The 18,555-nt window shown below is 45.6% G+C and overlaps 2 protein-coding genes across 2 annotated transcripts; one reads left to right on the top strand and one right to left on the bottom strand.

The window, feature by feature from the left end:
- Positions 1–7,801: 7,801 nt before the first annotated feature.
- On the top strand, positions 7,802–11,158 carry LOC147971094 (uncharacterized). The gene has a single exon (XM_087525897.1). It carries the CDS (start codon positions 7,913–7,915, stop codon positions 8,450–8,452), a length of 540 nt encoding a protein of 179 aa, XP_087382023.1. The 5' UTR covers positions 7,802–7,912; the 3' UTR covers positions 8,453–11,158.
- A 134-nt stretch (positions 11,159–11,292) lies between these two features.
- LOC125508374 (IQ domain-containing protein IQM3) lies at positions 11,293–16,504 on the bottom strand. Its single transcript, XM_048673071.2, has 9 exons — positions 16,190–16,504; positions 15,761–15,875; positions 15,555–15,620; positions 15,237–15,325; positions 15,002–15,089; positions 12,666–12,812; positions 12,465–12,557; positions 12,172–12,273; positions 11,293–12,076 (listed from the first exon to the last, which is right to left on the bottom strand). Exons 1-9 carry the CDS (start codon positions 16,399–16,401, stop codon positions 11,603–11,605), a joined length of 1,386 nt encoding a protein of 461 aa, XP_048529028.2. The 5' UTR covers positions 16,402–16,504; the 3' UTR covers positions 11,293–11,602.
- Between the last annotated feature and the right edge of the window lie 2,051 nt (positions 16,505–18,555).

Genomic DNA, 18,555 nt, shown 5'->3' with positions numbered 1-18,555 from the left:
AATTTCATAACCAAAGCAAATTACCATGATGTTCTAAAAGACTCTCAAAATAATATAAGTGAAGCATGAGAGATCAATAATTTCTATAAAATAAAACCACCGCCGTGCTCTAAAAATATATAAGTAAAGCACTAGAGCAAAATTATTTAGCTCAAAAGATATAAGTGAAGCACATAGAGTATTCTAATAAATTCCAGTTCATGTGTGTCTCTCCCAAAAGGTTTGTACAGCAAGGATGATTGTGGTAAAGTAAAAATCAAAGACTCAAATCATACAAGACGCTCCAAGCAAAACACATATCATGTGGTGAATAAAAATATAGCCTCAAGTAAAGTTACCGATAGACGAAGAAAAAAGAGGGGATGCCTTCCGGGGCATCCCCAAGCTTAGGCTTTTGGTTGTCCCTGAATTTTACCTTGGGTTGCCTTGGGCATCCCCAATCTTAGGCTCTTTCCACTCCTTGTTCAAAAATCCATCAAATCTTTACCCAAAAACTTGAAAACTTCACAACACAAAACTCAACAGAAAATCTCATGAGCTACGTTAGTATAAGAAAACAAACCACCACTTTAAGATATTGTAATGAACTCATTTTTTATTTATATTGGTGTTAAACCTAATGTATTCCAACTTCTCTATGGTTCATACCCCCGATACTAGCCATAGATTCATCAAAATAAGCCAACAACACACGAAAAACAGAATCTGTCAAAAACAGAACAGTCTGTAGCAATCTGTAGGTTTCGAATACTGCTATAACTCCAAAAATTCTGAAAATTTAGGATGCCCTAAATAATTTATATATTGATATACTGCAGTTGGAATTGGTATTTTATCACTGGTAAAAAACGAAAATTATTTTCGTGAGCGCATACTTTCTGTTTTTTCAGCAAGATCAAACAACAATCACCCAAGAAGATCCTAAAGGCTTTACTTGGCGCAAACACTAATTAAAACATAAAAAATACAATCATAATAGAGGATAGATGATTTATTTATTACTAAACAGGAAAAAAACAAGGAACAAAAATAAAATTGGGTTGCCTCCCAACAAGCGTTATCGTTTAATGCCCCTAGCTAGGCATAAAAGCAAGAATAGATCTAAGTATTGCCATCTTTTCCTTTTTGCTGATAAAGGTAGACTTTCTTATATAAAGCATTTATTCCTATTTTTTGAAAGCATGTGGCCATTAATGGTAGAAGAAAGATTAAGCACACTACGAAAATTTGTATCTAAGCTAGCCTTCATCTCTTTGATAATTTCGTTTTAATAAAAACACAAAGGAGAGGTGGATTCAACTTTTTCACTCATGGGGTGTCCAAATATAGCTTTCATCTTTTCGTATGTATCTATGGCATCCTTGTCAAGAAAACCTTCTTCAAAGATAGAATCTAAAACTTGCTTGAAAGAAGAGGGCAAGCCAACATAAAAGCTTTTTAGGTATATCTCAATTTGATATTGGGGTACATAGCTGGCTCGGATCCTTAACAGCCTATCCCAAGCATCTTTTAAAGATTCATCAAGAAAATAACGAAAAATTCTAGGGTCATCTTCATCAAAATTATTTAAACTCTCATTGATAACTCTGGTAGGTCTTTCCATAGCATCATTATTTATGAGCTTAGAAATGATAGAAGGATTATCCAAGGTATTAAAACCTGGGAAACCCTTAGCCCCTTTTGGTTCGGTCATAGCGATAGAAAGGCAAGCTTAAGCAAACAAGAGGACAATGAAAGAAGGCAAAGGTGAAGTGGGGGAGATGAAAACGAGAGGCAAATGACAAATAATGTAATACGAGGGAGAATAGTTTGTGATGGGTACTTGGTATGTCTTGACTTGAGCATAGATCTCCCCGGCAACGGCGCCAGAAATCCTTCTTACTACCTCTTGAGCATGCGTTGGTTTTCCCTTGAAGAGGAAAGGATGATGCAGCAAAGTAGCATAAGTATTTCCCTCAGTTTTTGAGAACCAAGGTATCAATCCAGTAGGAGATTACATGCAGGTCGCCTAGTACCTGCACAAACAATCAAGAACCTTGCAACCAACATGATAAAGGGGTTGTCAATCCCTTCACAACCACTTGCAAAAGTGAGATCTGATAAAGATAATAAGATAATGTTTCTGGTATTTTTGTTGTATAGATTGAAAAGTAAAGATTGCAAAATAAAATAAATAGTAAACTAGAATTGTAGATCGGAAACTTATATGTATAAAATAGACCCGGGGACCATAGGTTTCACTAGTGGATTCTCTCATGATAGCTTGTATTATGGTGGGTGAACAAATTACTGTCGAGCAATTGATAAAAAAGCGCATATTTATGAGAATATCTACGCAATGATTATGAAATATAGGCATCACGTCCGTGTTAAGTAGACCGAAACAATTCTGCATCTACTACTATTACTCCACAAATTGACCGCTATCCACATGCATCTAGAGTATTAAGTTCATAAGAACAGAGTAATGCTTTAGGCAAGATGACATGATGTAGAGGGAAAATTCAAGCAATATAATATAAACCTCATCTTTTTATCCTCGATGGCAATAATACAATATGTGCCTTGCTGCCCCTACTGTCACTGGGAAAGGACACCGCAAGATTGAACCCAAAGCTAAGCACTTCTCCCATTGCAAGAAAGATCAATCTAGTAGGCCAAACTAAACCGATAATTCGAAGAGACTTGCAAAGATAACAAATCATGCATATAAGAATTCAGAGAAGAACCAAATATTGTTCATAGATAAACTTGATCATAAATCCACAATTCATCGGATCTCGGCAAACACACCGCAAAAGAATATTACACCGAATAGATCTCCAAGAACATCGAGAAGAACTTTGTATTGAGAACCAAAGAGAGAGAGAAGAAGCCATCTAGCTAATAACTATGGACCCGAAGGTCTATGGTAAACTACTCACGCATCATCGGAGAGGCTATGGTGCTGATGTAGAAGCCCTCCGTGATTGATTCCCCCTCCAGCAGATCGCCGGAAAAGGCCCCCAGAAGGGATCTCACGGGTACAGAAGGTTGCGGCGGTGGAAAAGTGGTTTCGTGGCTCCCCTGGATGTTTTAGGGTATAAGAGTATATGTAGGTGAAAGAAGTACGTCGGTGGAGCTACGAGGGGCCCACAAGGGTGGGGGCACGCCTACCCCCCTGGGCGCGCCCTCCTACCTCGTGGCCGCCTTGTTGCGTCTCTGACTTCCACTCCAAGTCTCCTGGATTTCATTTATTCCAAGAAAGATCCTCGCGAAGGTTTTGTTCCGTTTGGATTCCGTTCGATATTCCTTTTTCTACGAAACACTGAAATAGGCAAAAAAACAGAAACTGGCACTGGGCCTCCGGTTAAGAGGTTAGTCTCAAAAATAATATAAAAGAGCATATTAAAGCACATTAAACATCCAAAATAGATAATATAATAGCATGGAACAATCAAAAATTATAGATACGTTGGAGACGTATCATACAACAAGAAGGAGGTCTCTCGGGAGCTGTACTAGTTCTACCTTGAACAAGGTCATGCTGACCCTAACCGCTTGCCAAGTGGAAGAAGGTATTTATTTTTTACTAGTACATCATGTTGTCTTGAGATAATCCATGTCTCCTATGTTAACTTCGCTTTTACCAATACAAATGCGCGAAAAGCAACAAAAAGAAATGGTGGATTATCTCTCTGAACATGGATTGTAAAGTGCGAGAATTTGCTCATTGTGTTGATGTAAGTTACAGTCCGACTTAGTCCAAGTCTATGATTGTTGATTTGTTGTAGAATTAAATCACTCGTCATTTTCCTTCATCACTTTACTTGATATATGTTGCCTCATTCCTCCTTTCTGATATATAATTAAAGCGTCACCGTCTTGCCTGTTCTTAGATTATTATTTAACTTGCACTGCCAACTGATGTTGAATTTTCATTGGAACGTCTCTGCTGCCTGCACTGCATCCTGACACGACATCACAACATTTCAACCACATGTGTCCGTAATGCTAAGCATTTGAGGGAAGAATAGGTCATAGAGTGTGCTCACTGTGGATGCCTGGTTGCGCCAGTGGTGACTAAGTAGTACTGATGACAGTATATTCACATATAATACCAAGTGAACTGAAGGTGGATGAATTTAAAAAGTTGTGCTTAAGTATTGTACCATAATGTGTAATAACAACCCATAATGCAATAATTATCAACATAAAAGCATGATGCAAAATGGAAATATCAGCTGGATCGGCACCATGGCGCCTGCAGCGGCTTGACTTCCTCCTTGTGTTGGTCTAGTTTGATTGCTGGGCAGACATGACACGTGAGATGCGGCAGGGAGGGTGGCGAAGAGGGGAGAGCAGGGTCGTGCAGGCGAGCTCAAGCTCAGCCAGCAGGGCCGTGCGGTTCAGGGGTGAGGGGCCGCATGGGGTGCGGGGCACAGGGCAACGCTATGCGGTGGTTGCAGGAGACGTGGGTTTGGGGAAAGTACAACGCTAATTGCAATTTACGCTAAAGATTGAAAGATATAGGCTATACTATTTATTGTATGGATGGATAAGATGAATTTGGATCTCCACACTTCGTGCTTTTTAGGGGCAGTAGATAGATAGATTCATCATGCCACGGCAGTACAAAAACACTAGAAAAAAGTTTACATCCAAGTCCATAGACCACCTAGCGGCGATTACAAGCACTGGAGCAAGCCAAAGTCGCTGCCGTCATCGCCCCTCCCTCGATGAGCCGGTCCAAACTTGTTGTAGTAGACAGTCGGAAAGTCATCCTGCTACCACAGGACCAACGTACCATAACAACAACCACCGCTGACGAAGAGAAGTATAGATCAAAAGGATCGAACCTGTAAACACACGAACGAAGACTAGATCTAAGAAAATAAACTGAATACCAACATTGGCCGAATGCTATGAGATCCCCCGAAGGCAAGTCTCCACATGCTCTCTGACGACGCTAAACGCATCACCGGGCTATGTTGGAAAAACCTTATTCCATCTCCGGGAGACGTCACCACCTCGTCTTCCTGAGCAAGAGCAAACCCTAAACAAACTAAAAAACACCTAAAAAGCGGAGCAAGATTCCTCCCGCCAGCAAGGGTCAAGGTCCACCACTCCTCACACCGAAGACAAGGTGGACAACCGTCGGCGCCGGCGGGAGGCAGAGAAACCCTAAGTTTTTTTTATCGGAGAGGAGGTGGCGGCTGCGTTTTCTTCTTTGTTACTGAAGCTGCCCTTACGTGAGAAGAGAAGAGTAGTAGAGATTCTTTCTCATGGGAACCGGTGGCTGACGCTAAGCCTTAATTTTCGTCACGCAACAAGAATTCATGAGTAACGCTATTGGTTTCTTCTCCATGCCAAAGGTGTTTTTGAGTCATCCTCGTTATTATGAGTATTTATGCAGACAATCTATGGTTCTTCGTTGAACCTTTGATTGCGAGAGGAATAACTAAATATACATGTGAGTTTTGCTTGGGATAACAAAGACCCCTTCTTGCCGACAGGAAGGGCCATCACTAGCATTGTGGAGGCCCTAGTGCGATTGAGGCACAATGAACATAGACAAAGTACCATATATACTTTTAACAATATATATCATATATCATGAAAAATATAAAGGCATAAACATAAAAAACATAATTTTAGTTCACAAATGAAGTCTCAATACACTATCTATAGGTGATTATATGATGCAAATAATGTACTCAATTATAAATAAATATTAAATAAATACAACGTGATGAAGCGCGGCGGGGAGGGGGGCATATGCCCCTGTCCATGTTGATTTTTTTTGTTTTGTAGATCAATTTTTTAAAATGTATTTAAGTAATATATTAGGCTCTTATCTAAGATGGACCCTAGGCCACCGCACCTTTTGCCATGGCCTAGGGCCAGGAGCCCATATTTGACACACTTTGCATCAAATTGGCGACCTGGCGCACAAAGAGGGACCTGACTGGGCTGGCCCATCAAGTTCTACCACGGGACGAAAAATATAGAGAAAAAAATTGGCGAGCTGACGCACAGAGAGGGACCTAACTAGGCTGGCCTTGTTTTGTAGATCAATATTTTTTATTTATTTAAGTAATACATTAGGCCCTTATCTAAGATGGGGCCTAGGCCACCCCACGGCCTAGGGCCGGGAGCCCGTATTTGACGCACTTTGCATCAAATTGGCGACCTAATTCACAGAGAGGGACATGACTGGGCTGGCCCATCGAGTTCTACCGCGGGACAAAAAATATAGTAAAAAAAATTGGCGGCGCACACGACCCAAGAATTGAACCAGAGACCATCTGCATACTATCACGCACTACTAGCCACTCAAGCTAACTAGTACTATTGTTATTAAGGCAGTGCATGGCTTGAAGAACGCACCATAGATGTAGAACCGGAATGGTATACTGTACTGCACCGGAACCAGTACTGTAGCGAACCGAAAGTAGCTATTGTAGCGAATCTGAGTTAGTTACTGGGCTGAACATTTTCCAATGTATATTTTCAAAAATTACCAACATTTCTTGAATTCTTGAAGAAAAAAACCGAAGACCCGAACATTTTTTGAATATGTGAAAAAAATTGAAAAATCAGAAAAATGGAACAAAAAATATTGTTTTTTTGAAAAACATAAACCATTTTGTGAATTTGTGAACAAATTATGAATTCTGAACAAATGTTGAAACCGCGAACATTCTTTGAATTTTTTAAAAAATATTTGAAAAGTGGAACATTTCATGATAATTGGAACAAAAATTTGAAACTGCAAACATTTTCTGAATTTATGAACAAAAACTTGAAAACAGAACATTTCATGAAATTCCGAACAATTAGAAATCACGAACATTTTTTGAAGTTCTGACCAAAATTTGTAATCACGAAGTAATGGAACATTTTACAAAATTCCGAACCAAATTTTGAAATCACGAACATTTTTTGAAATTCTTGAACAATTTCTGAAATACGAATAGTTTTAAATTTCTGACCAAAATTTGAAACCACAAACATACATGATTTTTTTTAAATTGAGTATTTTTTTAACTTGTGAACAATAAAAAAAGGAAACATATTTTGGAATTCCCGGACATTTTTTCAACTTGTGAACAAAGTTTAAAGACAGGGACATTTTTTGAAATTCCTGTACATGTTTTGGTACTAGAATATTTTTTTGAATATATGAACAAAATTCCTGTGCACTTTAAAGGAGGAATATTTTTTTGAAAATCTAGTTTTTAAAATAAATCCTAAAAATATTTAAAGAAAGATCAACTCGAAAAGAAAAAAACGAAAAAAGAAACCAAAAAGTGAAAAAAAAAGAAACATAAAAGAATATAGAAACAAATAATCAAAAAAGGTAAAAAGTAAAAAATAAAAACCGAAACAACAATGGGAAACCAGATAAAATCATTCAGGAGGTTCCTAAAACCAGAAAAAAACCGGAGTTTGAACGTTCTCAAAACCAGGATCCGAGTACAGGCTAAACAGCTAAATGGGCCGGCACACTTTGATCGCTCCGTCTTGACGCAAGGTGTGTCTCCGTTAGGGAATTCCCCTAGGGCCGGCCCTGCCGACAGGGGAAGATTAGGCTTTCTGCAGCGGCCTTGTAAATGCAGTGTTATTGCCCCTGCTGTAACATCTAGTACTATTGATGTTAGAGTACGTAATGGGCCTAATGGGCCCGTTAGTTTTAGGGTTATTTAGAGATAATGGTCGTTTGCTTGGGTGTCAAGTAAGCCTTGCTTAGGAGTCAAGTAAACCTCTCTATATAGAGAGAGGAGATGTATCAATCTAATCAAGCAAGAATTAAGAAGGAAATCCCTTCCCTCTTGACCGGTCGTGGGCAAAAAGGCCCCCGGCCGGCACTCTCGCGCCCTCCTTCTAGCAGCGCCATAACAATTTGGTATCAGCTAGCTTCGGTTCGATCATGTCTTCACCGCCGCCCAACCCGTCTCTTCCGCTGCCGGTAACCTGGTCGCCTCTAGCGACCACCACGACCGTCGCCCCGCTCCTGCTTGCGTCGGGATCCTTCGTCGCGCCCGCCCCCGCCGTCCTCACCCCGGAGGAGGTGTCCGGGGCGCTGCGGGACCTAACCCAGGCGGTTCAAGAGATCCGCTTGTTCTTGGCCGGGTCCTACAGGTCGCACCCAGCTGCGCCGCCCATCGCCGCCACCGCGCCGCCGTGGCTGCCATGGCAGCCGCCGCACCAGGCGGCCTCCGCCGCTCTCGCCGGGCGGCTGCAGCTGCCATCCACCGCCACCACCGCCCCGCCCTGGTTGCAGTGGCAGCTGCCGCTCCTGGCAGCCTCCGCCGCGCCCGGCGCTCCGCCGCAGCAGCCGCTGCATCTGCAGCAGCCACCGCCGGTCAGCTCCAGCCCCGCATCAACCGCGCTGGCGGGAGTCCTGATCCACCAGATCAAGTTCCTGCCGTCGCCAACACCGCTTCCCCAGGGCGTCCCCATCCAGTAGATCAAGTTTCCGCTGTCGCCGTCACCGCTTCCGGCTTGGATCACTACCCGCCATGTGTCGGCGGCGGTGAGGCTGCAGGCTGCTGCGCGCGGCCTCCTAGCGCGTCGGCGTGTGCGGGAGATGCGTGGTCTGCCGCTGCGGCTCCTCCCAGTTGCGCTTCGCTGCGCAAAGGACCTCGATCTCGTCCACTGCGTCGGGGATCTTGGGCATGCTGTTTTCCCCACGGATAGCGACCTCAAAGTCTGCGACATCGGCGGTTGGGGGGGCGCACCCCTCCTCGCCATTCTCCATCGACAGTCCTCCACTCTTCTCTGTGCGGTGCAGATCAACAGCCGTCCGGCGAGGAGAAGGCATGGTGTCACCGACAAGAGTGCACGACGTGGCACCACTGCATTCCGCCGTCGGCCGCCGCGAGGGCGCCTCTGCTGGTCACTCTTGCGACCACTTCCAGGTGGCCATACACATACACTCCTTTTGTCCAGATGGTTTCCATGGGATCCAGGTGGCTGTACACGTGCACGTCCGACGTGCGGATGGTGTCCACTTTATGTTCAGGGGTCCAAAATAAAGCGTCCCAGTCCATTTCAGGTTGAGAGTAATAAACCAAACCGTGATGTAAAAGGCTTGTTTTTAGGTGTTAGGTTTGTGTTGCATCGAGTCATGGTTATAAGTTGGTTAGGTTGCAGCTTGAGGACAAGCTGCATGTCCAGGTGGGGTGTAGTGTTAGAGTACGTAATGAGCCTAATGGGCCCGTTAGTCTTAGGGTTATTTAGAGATAATGGTCGCTTGCTTGGGTGTCAAGTAAGCCTTGCTTGGGAGTCAAGTAAACCTCTCTATATAAAGAGAGGAGATGTATCAATCTAATCAAGCAAGAATTAAGAAGGAAATCCCTTCCCTCTTGACCGGCCGTGGGCAAAAAGGCCCCCGGCCGGCACTCTCGCGCCCTCCTTCTAACAGCGCCATAACAATTGAGCTGGAGGATTTAGCGGTGGAATCTTTATTTGGTAGCTGTAGATATATGTCACGGTGGACGACTCAGTTGCCTTGAGTTTGCCGCACACATGATTAGCTGGTAAACACTGTGTACCGAGTTCTTTTTTCTTAATGTGCTGAAGGATGAATTGTCTGCAAAATATATTCTGCATTCTGCAGTTCATTCTAAAATGTAGCATACACCTCCAAACTATGCAATTCATTCTGCAAATCCTTATGCTGGTGTTACTGTATCCTGGGTAATTTTGATGTGCTGAAGGATGAACTATCTACAAAATATTCTGCATTCTGCAGTTTATTCTAAATAGCACACTTCTCCAAACTCTGCCTACACTACACTACAGCTCTGAAGATGTGTGGTTTTCTTGCCCCAATACTGCAGAAGAAGCATCATGCCTAAGTTGAAGACAAGCGGTGTCCTAGTATCCGGATGGGAAGGTCGGTTTCATTGGCCGTCAGGAGTCTCATCGGAGTCCATGTACTGTTGAGATGTTAATGGTAAATAATGCGGTTGTCGTGGATGTGTCGCGGTGCAGCTAAGAACGATGGGAAGAGGGAGTGTGAGGCGCGGTGGCCCATCTTCAATACATGTAGGAAGGAGGTCCCTCGGGAGCTGTACAGGTTCTGCCTCGATCAAGGTCATGCTGACCCTAACCTCTTGCCAAGTGGAAGAAGGTACTCCCTCCGTCCTATAATATAAGATGTGTGTCAAAAAACATCTTACATTATGAGACAGAGGGAGTATTTACTTTTTAGGTCTTCTTTGGTTTAGAGGAATCTTGTAGAAATTTCATAAGATAGGATTTCTATAGAAAAAATTTCTTTAAAGACCTTTGGTTTGTAGGAATGGAATCCTATTCCTATGAAGATATTCTTCCTATCCTCCATATTTCATAGGAAAATAAACATTAACCTAGACTTAATGGAAAAAATCCTATGATGCGAATCAAAGGGCATCTCCTTTCTTATTCCTACTCACAGAATTTGAGATACATGCTCATTTCCTATGACTTTCCTATTTCTACGATTTTTCTACCCTATAAACCAAAGGAGGCCTACTAGTCCATCATGTTGTCTTGAGATAACCCATGTCTACTAGCTTTTACTAGTACAAATGCGCGAAAAGCAACAAAAAGAAATGGTGGAGTATCTCTCTCTGAACATCGATTGTAAAGTGGGAGAATTTGCTCACTGTGTTGCTGTAAGTTACAGTCCGACTTAGTCCAAGTCTATGATTGTTGATTTGTTGTAGAAACAAATCAGTTGTCATTTTCATTCATCACTTTACTTGATATATGTTGCCTCATTCCACTTTTCTGATATATAATTAAAGCGTCGCCGTCTTGCCCGTTCTTAGATTGTTTTTTAACTTGCACTGCCAACTGATGTTGAATTTTCATTGGAACGTCTCTGCTGCCTGCACTGCATCCTGACACGACATCACAACATTGCAACCACATGTGTCTGTAATCCTAAGCATCTGAGGGAAGAACAAGTCACAGAGTGTTCTCACTGTGGATGCAGGGGCTGCGCCGGTGGTGACTAAGTAATAATGATGACAGTATATTCACACATTACACCAGGTCAACTGAAGGTGGATGAATTTAAAAAGTTATGCTGAACCGGTGATATCACCGATTTTGACTTGTTCATCCTCATCGATGATACTGCCTTCTGCAGTTTTGATGTATCTGTATGTAATGTGAGTGAGAATACTTTGAGAAAATTTCAAATGCACCTCTCTTTAGTCGAAGATTCTCCTTGAATTTTGAATTTGATCATGGTTTGTAGGCTTTGTCTTGTCCCTCATGTTTTCTGGTTGTCGTAAGCAAGCATACTATGACATATGAAACAGAAAACTCTGCTGAAGCTATTTCTGCAATAGTGACATTTGGCGGGAAAAAGGCGCAATCATACATTGTTAAATCAATTCACCAAATTGGAGCTCATACAATCCTCATCAGATCCATCTGAGCTACAAATGGGTCCACGGAACATAGGTAAAACAGCAAGCACAAATTTCTAACTTTTGCAGCACCCAGCTAATATGAAGCAGCAGAACTACACAGCTGTTGCCCATACTCAAGTTCATAACTTGGCTGGGGCAGGGAGGCCTGCAAATGGCACGAGCGGCGGCGTTGGCAGGGTGGGGGAGAGTCATGATGGCACCCTCCACGAGGCTGGAGGAGTCGATGCCCTCGGTGAGAGTTGTACCATCTCTAGCGCTTGCATTCTGAGCTCTATCGGATAATCCTTCACGCACCCAATTCTTGGACCATTTCCAGTGCTCCATTTCAGGGATAGCCTGTGGCCGAGCTGATAGGATTTTGACCTGCTCTTGGAATTTACCCTCTCAAGAATTGCATCCTGCGAGACGACCGCATCAAGATGACTTTGCAGGCCACCTGATAAGGTTCTTTGGTAGGCTGACCTTGTTTGCTCCACACGGACATTATTGTCCTCGTCAGCTTCAGTCTGTGGAGATGGCCCAGATGCCTTGTCTTCTGCTACCATGTTGGAAGGCAGTTTCAACTGTGGAGTATTGGATGCCATCATGGCAGCAGCAGCAGGGTTCTCTTTGATATTAGGCACTGGATCTTCATAGTAGTCTTCCTTGGTGGATGAGCGCACCTGAATATGCCAAAATAAGTTGATTAAGTGAATCGTCTCACATTTGGTAACACATAGGAGTGTGATTAGATTCAGCTGGACCAAAAATAGTATACCTCAACTTCTTTCAGATCAACTCCATTTTCTTCTAGAAAGCTCATGAAGTTGGTAAGGTTCTCCGCACTCGGCTTGTAATGTCCACTATAGGCCCAGATGGACTGAAATGAAAAGAGATCGCCAAAGCATCATATTAGCACAATGCATCCAATGAGAAAGCATAAGAACAAAATTGTGAGTATGCTATTAGATCTTTTGGGATATAGATACAATATTTAAGTAACAATTCACCAAGTGTAAAATCTGTTTGTAAATGGTGGCACTAAGATAGGATGGTGGTTCTCGACAATACCTTGATAACTCCATTTTCTGCCGTAAACCTTCCAGCAGCTATAGTTGCACCTCCTGCTAAAAAGCTGGAGTGCTGGAATACACCTCTCTCTTTCTGGATATAGAAATAAGCATACAAGGTAAACATTTAGTGAAGCTAATCTTCAAAAACACGATATAACAGTGCTCAGCAGCAATAAAATTCTGTAAGTTATCAAACTACCTGCCCAGCATAAAGTTTCTTTGCTGTGCTCATAACAAAAATCCATTTTGTCCCTTTAGAGCCCTGGCTTGTATCAAGTGGTTCTCCAGATATCTTGTGGACAATCTTTCCCTCTTTAATGATGTATTCATAGTACTCACGCTCTTGCTGCAAAACATTAGACAATTGTTACAGAGTTCATGCTTAACTATCTTCTTCCAAACTTTCATGTGGCAATTTGTTATGACTAATCTGAACATGTTGGGTGTGTTGTGGTTAAGATGAACAATCAAAGAGAAGTATAAATGGCACAGACTAAGGAGTTCTATGACCTCATACATATAAAGTATTAAACATATTCAATACTTCTGGAACTTTTGCAGTTAAATTTATCTTCGATAACTCTGTCCAGAAATATAAGGAATGCATGTTTCCAAGATGTAACTTTGACCAACGATTTTCCCAACTATGTGGATTATCTCGTACAAATTGATACTACTGAAAAGTGCTTTTAGGATGAATCCAATGATACCAATTTTGTATAAAGTAATCCACACATTATTGACCAATAAATTTGAGAAGCGTATGTGTATGCCTTACAATTCTGGGCAGAGGGAGTATTTATTTATTTACAATAGCATTAAGACGTATGTCATGTGCAGCGGGCCGCAGAAGTCCAGCGACCGAGGATAGGGCACTCATCCTCATGTAGATGCCAGCACGGCCCAATCCCTGTCGAAGTTAGGCAGGCTCTTTTGCTTAGTTTTGTCTTTACACCTGAGATATTCTTACCAACTAAATAACCTATCTCTTGCCTAACTAAATATCATTCCCAGCAAACCCTATCAATAGCTTCCTATTTTAACCTTCTCTTTCCTAAGTAAATAGATATACTTACAGACTAAATAATGTATTAACTATTGTTCTTAACTCCTTCATGAATTGATGATGATCAATTTTTTTAGAAAAGGAGGATGACCCCCGGCCTCTGCATCTGGGAGATGCATACGGCCATTTTATTGATTATTCTTGAGGACCTTACAAAGTAGTACAACAATATGCCTGAATCCGCCATCTTGGCAACATCTGCCGCTACTCCAATCCATATGATGAAGGGGTGCAAGGTGAGCCAAATACCTAGACCTCTCACCTAAGCCTAACATCTAAAGCCGGAGGCCCCGACTGAGCCACATACCGGGTCCGGGGCACAAACCGGTCTGACGCACTCACATGTGTCGTCGCCGCCATCTACCACTAGTCCATCTTCAGAGCAGATTGAGGTGCCAACCTTGGTAGGTGCCTCCGCCATCGACGCCACCTTGACGCCAAACGACGACCTCCACCTACGTGAGTCCATCTCCAAGCAACGGACGCAGATCCATGCTAGGATAGGGCCGCACCACCGCCGTCGCCCACCACCCACAAGCGCCACCCGGCCCCAAGGTTCCCAAAGCGGCGCCTTCAAGAAGGGAACGGCGCCGTGAGCGCCATCGCCGCCCAACAAAGTTAGGGTTTTCGCCCGAGAGACCTAGGGGAAGGGGAAGTGAGGGGATCAGTCCATACCGACGCCTCCAAGGAGGGGAACAGCGCCCTCAGGCGTCGCCGTCGACGCGGCCGGCCATGGCCGACCAGGGATTTCTCCCGAACTAGATCCACGCCACCAGCAGCGCCTCCTGTACAGAACCGACGACCCAAGGAAGCGCGGCCCGACGAGGTTGGCCTGCACGCCAAACAGTGGAGGAGGGGAGGCGCCAGATCGCGTGCACCGGCCACCGCAGAAACCGCCGCCGGCCACCAACGACCACCGGATCCCGCCGCCCGCGCGGCCGGGACGCCAGATCCACCGCCCGCACGGCTGCTAGCCGGCCGTGCCTTGCCAATGAAGCCGCCGCTCCAGATCCGGGGTTCCCCACGCAGAGGCAGGGCAACCGAGGCCCCGCCGCCACCATCCTTGGCGCCCCGGGCTTGCCTGGCGGCTGCCTCAGGCGGCGGCGAGGAAGGGAAGAGGAGGAGGGGCGGCTAGGGAGGAGGAGGGACAACTAGGGTTGGCATTGATGATGATCATGGTATTGTTAGCTTCAATATTGACTCTGCATGTGACAACGCTTAGCATGGTGCTGCCCTTGATCCAGCACCTAAACCACGTTTTCATTATGATCAAAACATATTTTAGAAGTTAAAGATGAGAAGCACAAAGTTATTGGTATTTTTTAATCGCAACTGAGGCTTGCTGAAGAAACTTGAGCATTGAATGAGTTTAGCAGTCTGAAGTTCTAATGCAGCTCTCAGTGAAATATTTTCAGTAAGAATGGTATCGTTTCAAATAAAGATAGCATTCGTTATGCAAATAATCTTACTGGACCAAGATATCTTATGCATTGCTTTTTCAGCAGAGCCCTTGAACATTCTGGAAGCTCTATATCTTTTCCCTCACCAATATCGAGCCTGAATATGCAAAAAGAAAAAGACTTATCAATTTCCGTGCAAAATCCATCAGACTTATCTTGTAGGAAAATGACAGCTACATATTGATTGCATCATTTCGTTTGAACAGCAAAACTTTGATACACATAGTGGCAGTCATTTTCTTACCAGTAGAAGAAGGGCTGGCCAGCCTGGGTTTGGCACCAGGCATCATAGTAGAAATGCAGGTTGTGCCCGTACCTATGTCTTGGATCAATCTACAAGATGGCACATGGATTTCAAAATTTTGCAAGTAGAGGTCAAGTCAACAGTGCAAGCTGCAGAACTTTTATCATGGATGTTCACAGCTAACTGAAAGTCCAAGTCAACTGATACTGCGAGCTGATTCTTTTCACACTCATTTGAAGAGCATAGAAAGGCAGCAGATACAATACTACTAAAATTAGGTTGAAAGCAGTAGTTGATGTGTACGGTTTTTGTACTCACAGCCTCGATCCAGTGCTGGAAAGCCAGCTTAAGAGCCTTGGCATCCTTGGATAAACCCTGACCCACCTGCATCAAGCTCATGAATATGTGTTGGAGCTAAAATCAAGGAGAATTCCAATCAAAAGAATCACTTTCTTGTGGGGAAAAGGCCATGGTGAGCTGCCTTGCGCTGGCGATTGACGCGGGGAAAGGGAAAGCGGCAAGACCTTGGATGCATTGAGGCTGACGCGGTTCCAGCGCGAGGCGGCGGTCTCCGGCTCCGGGTCGTCGTAGAAGGAGACGGTGCTGTGGTTTAGCCGCGCGAAGTCCAGCGCTTCCCACCTTCATTCAATCCAAACAAATGAAAAACAGATTAATTTTCAGCACCCGTAGCCATCAAGACAAATCAATGATGCAAAGGCCGGGGGCTATCCTCCTTTTAAAAACAAAAACAAATATATCATCAAGACAAAGCAAATCAGGCATTGCCGACGCCAAAATCTCCGGCTGACCGGAGGGCAACAAGCAAAGAAAAGGGCAGCAATAAGCGCAGAATCCCAAGAAAGGCGGGTTTGGGCGATTTTCTTTGCCAAAATTATGAGACGACCAAATGGAAGAAAAGAAACACGTTATCTTTTTGCGTAGGATCTGGTTACCAGAGCTCCTCGACGACGACGGCGGAGTCGGCGAGCTTGCGCCTGGTCCGGTAGCTCCGGTAGACCTTCTGCACCTTGGTCGCCGCGCCATTCGCGCCGCCTCCAGCCGCCGGCGACGGCAAGGAGGACTCCGTGTGAGTCGGCTCCCGCGCGGCAGAGTCCACGCGGTCCAGCCCGGCCGCCGGAGGAGGCATCACAGTCTCCACCTCCATCTAGCAACGGCCTAATGGTTGTAGTCTTGTCGAGGAGGAGGAAGGGGGGGAAGGAGTCAGCAGCAGCAGGAGCAGGAGCAGGAATTTATGCTTGCGCTGGGCTGGTGTAACACGAGAGATTGTTGGACAATAATTTAATTTAATGCGCTTATTGAGTTAGTTTTGTGTAATGCTGGCGGGAACTACGTGTAGTGTACAGAAAGATTTCCCGGCAACAACAGAAAAGAAAAATGGAGCGCAGAAATGTTATTCAGTGCCGACCGAGTACGCGTGGCATGGGATTACCTGTATGCCAAGGTCCACGGTGACGTGGATTGGCGGTGGTGACGGGCTGCAGCTGCATGCGGACGCGGTCGCAGGTCGTGTGTCGACCGCCGGGTCGTGTCCACCGTGCCCGTGCGTTTCGTCCAGGAGCGGGCACATACGAGTAGATACGATGTGTTGACTCGGAATTGCTGTCCATACACCTCTCAGGTGCACGGTGCATGCAAATGCTCCTGCTACCTACCTCTTGCACGGTTTATGTATGTGATGATTCTAGAGCAGCACATAGTACGTCTATGTCCAAACGCATTTATGGTCAGCAAGTACTGGTAGCTTTCCTGCACAGAAATTCGCATTGTTATTACTGTTTGAGGGTCGAAATTCAAGTTATTGCTTTACCTACTACCAGAACCCGTGGTGCCCATGGCAGGTGGCTCCATGACTGCGTCCTTGCCCTGGCCCAGCGTCACAGTAAGAGCATATACCGCGGGAATGGTTTGTGTTACAAGGGATATAAAGGAGTTCACGGAATATTATGGATGTATTATTTAGCCTCGAGGACGAATGTATATTGAATACAATAATTGAAGGGCAAGACGTCTCTTTTAGAGATAAGGTAGGAGACGGATTACAAATCATATAGACTACTAAATACATGTATCTTAAATATATCTATAACGGCAACTCTGAAAAAAGCCCGTCCTCGTCGCCCGCGTCTGGCGACACGGGGGAAACCTCGCCGCCGCACCTAGGGGCCGTCCTCCGCCGCCCCGCCTCCGCATCGCCGTTGCCGGAGGGCCGCCGGCAAAGCCGTGTTGCGCCCTGAGATGGCAACGGCGGGGCGGCTCCGTCCTGCGCCGCGGCGCCCCTCCCCCAGATCCGATCTGGTGAATCTTGGGGTGCTCCCCTCCGGCTGTTGCGCCTCCTCTGCCGGTCCAGTGCGGCTGCTCTGCCTCGGCTGCTCCTCCGCCGGATGTTTCCTGTCCCCTCAAAGGCACAGCTCTCTCCTGCTGCTGCGTTGGGGGTGCTCGAGGTCCACGGGTAGTGGCGGTCGGGCGGGTTGGGTCTTGGTTTGGCCTCGCCGCAGGCCGCTCCTAGTCCCCAGCCGCGCCTCCTCCGTGCTGCGGTTCCGGCATGTGTGTATTTGTGTGGTCATGGTGTTCTTCTTGGCGGGCAGCTGAGGCCTCGCGGCGGGCTTTTGCCAGCACTGCTTCGGTCCCGGCAGCCATGGACCTGCGTTCTCCAGCGTCCGCTGCTTGCCAGCGTCCTCTGCCGGTGTAGTGCCGGACCTGGCGCTCCGATTGTTGCGTCCTCTCCGGCCTTCAGTTCGCCGGCGCTTCGGCGGCTCGGCCCTCGGCAGCTCGGAGCTGCGTCCCTTCCGGTTCCTAGTTTGTCGGTGGCGTGGGTCGCCATCCCACCCTCTGCGTCGGCTCTCTCCACCCTGCTGCCTTCCCGTCCACCTACATGCCATGCCGGCCCAAAGCTCGTGTTTTTTGGCAGCGCCGATGCCACTCTCTGACGGCACACATAGCCCCACCTCACCCTTCTGTGATGGTAGTCTCGACTTGTGCATTGACTTTGTCATCTACGGATCCTGATCTGGCGGCAATGGGATTGCTCGAATTCAAGCCAGGGCGAAAGCCCTGCTCGGCTTGCCGACGCTGGTAGTGGCGGCATTTTCGGGTGTCGTTTTCCTTCTTGGAGGCTCTGCCATGGCCTTTATCCGCGCCCCTCTTCGAGCATCGGGGGAAACCCTTGGTCCGATTCTTTGGATCGGATGGCGGTGGCATAATCATGTTGCTCTCCTTCTTGAAGGTGCTATCTTACTTGCTTGCGGCGTCCCTGGTGTTGGCTTTGAAGATGTTCGACGTTTTGCCAGTCTAGGTTTAG

The sequence above is a fragment of the Triticum urartu genome, chromosome 5A (assembly GCF_056163025.1).
Source record: "Triticum urartu cultivar PI428250 chromosome 5A, HENAU_Tu73, whole genome shotgun sequence".
Lineage (NCBI taxonomy): Eukaryota > Viridiplantae > Streptophyta > Magnoliopsida > Poales > Poaceae > Triticum > Triticum urartu.
This window is presented reverse-complemented; position numbering and strand designations above follow the sequence as displayed.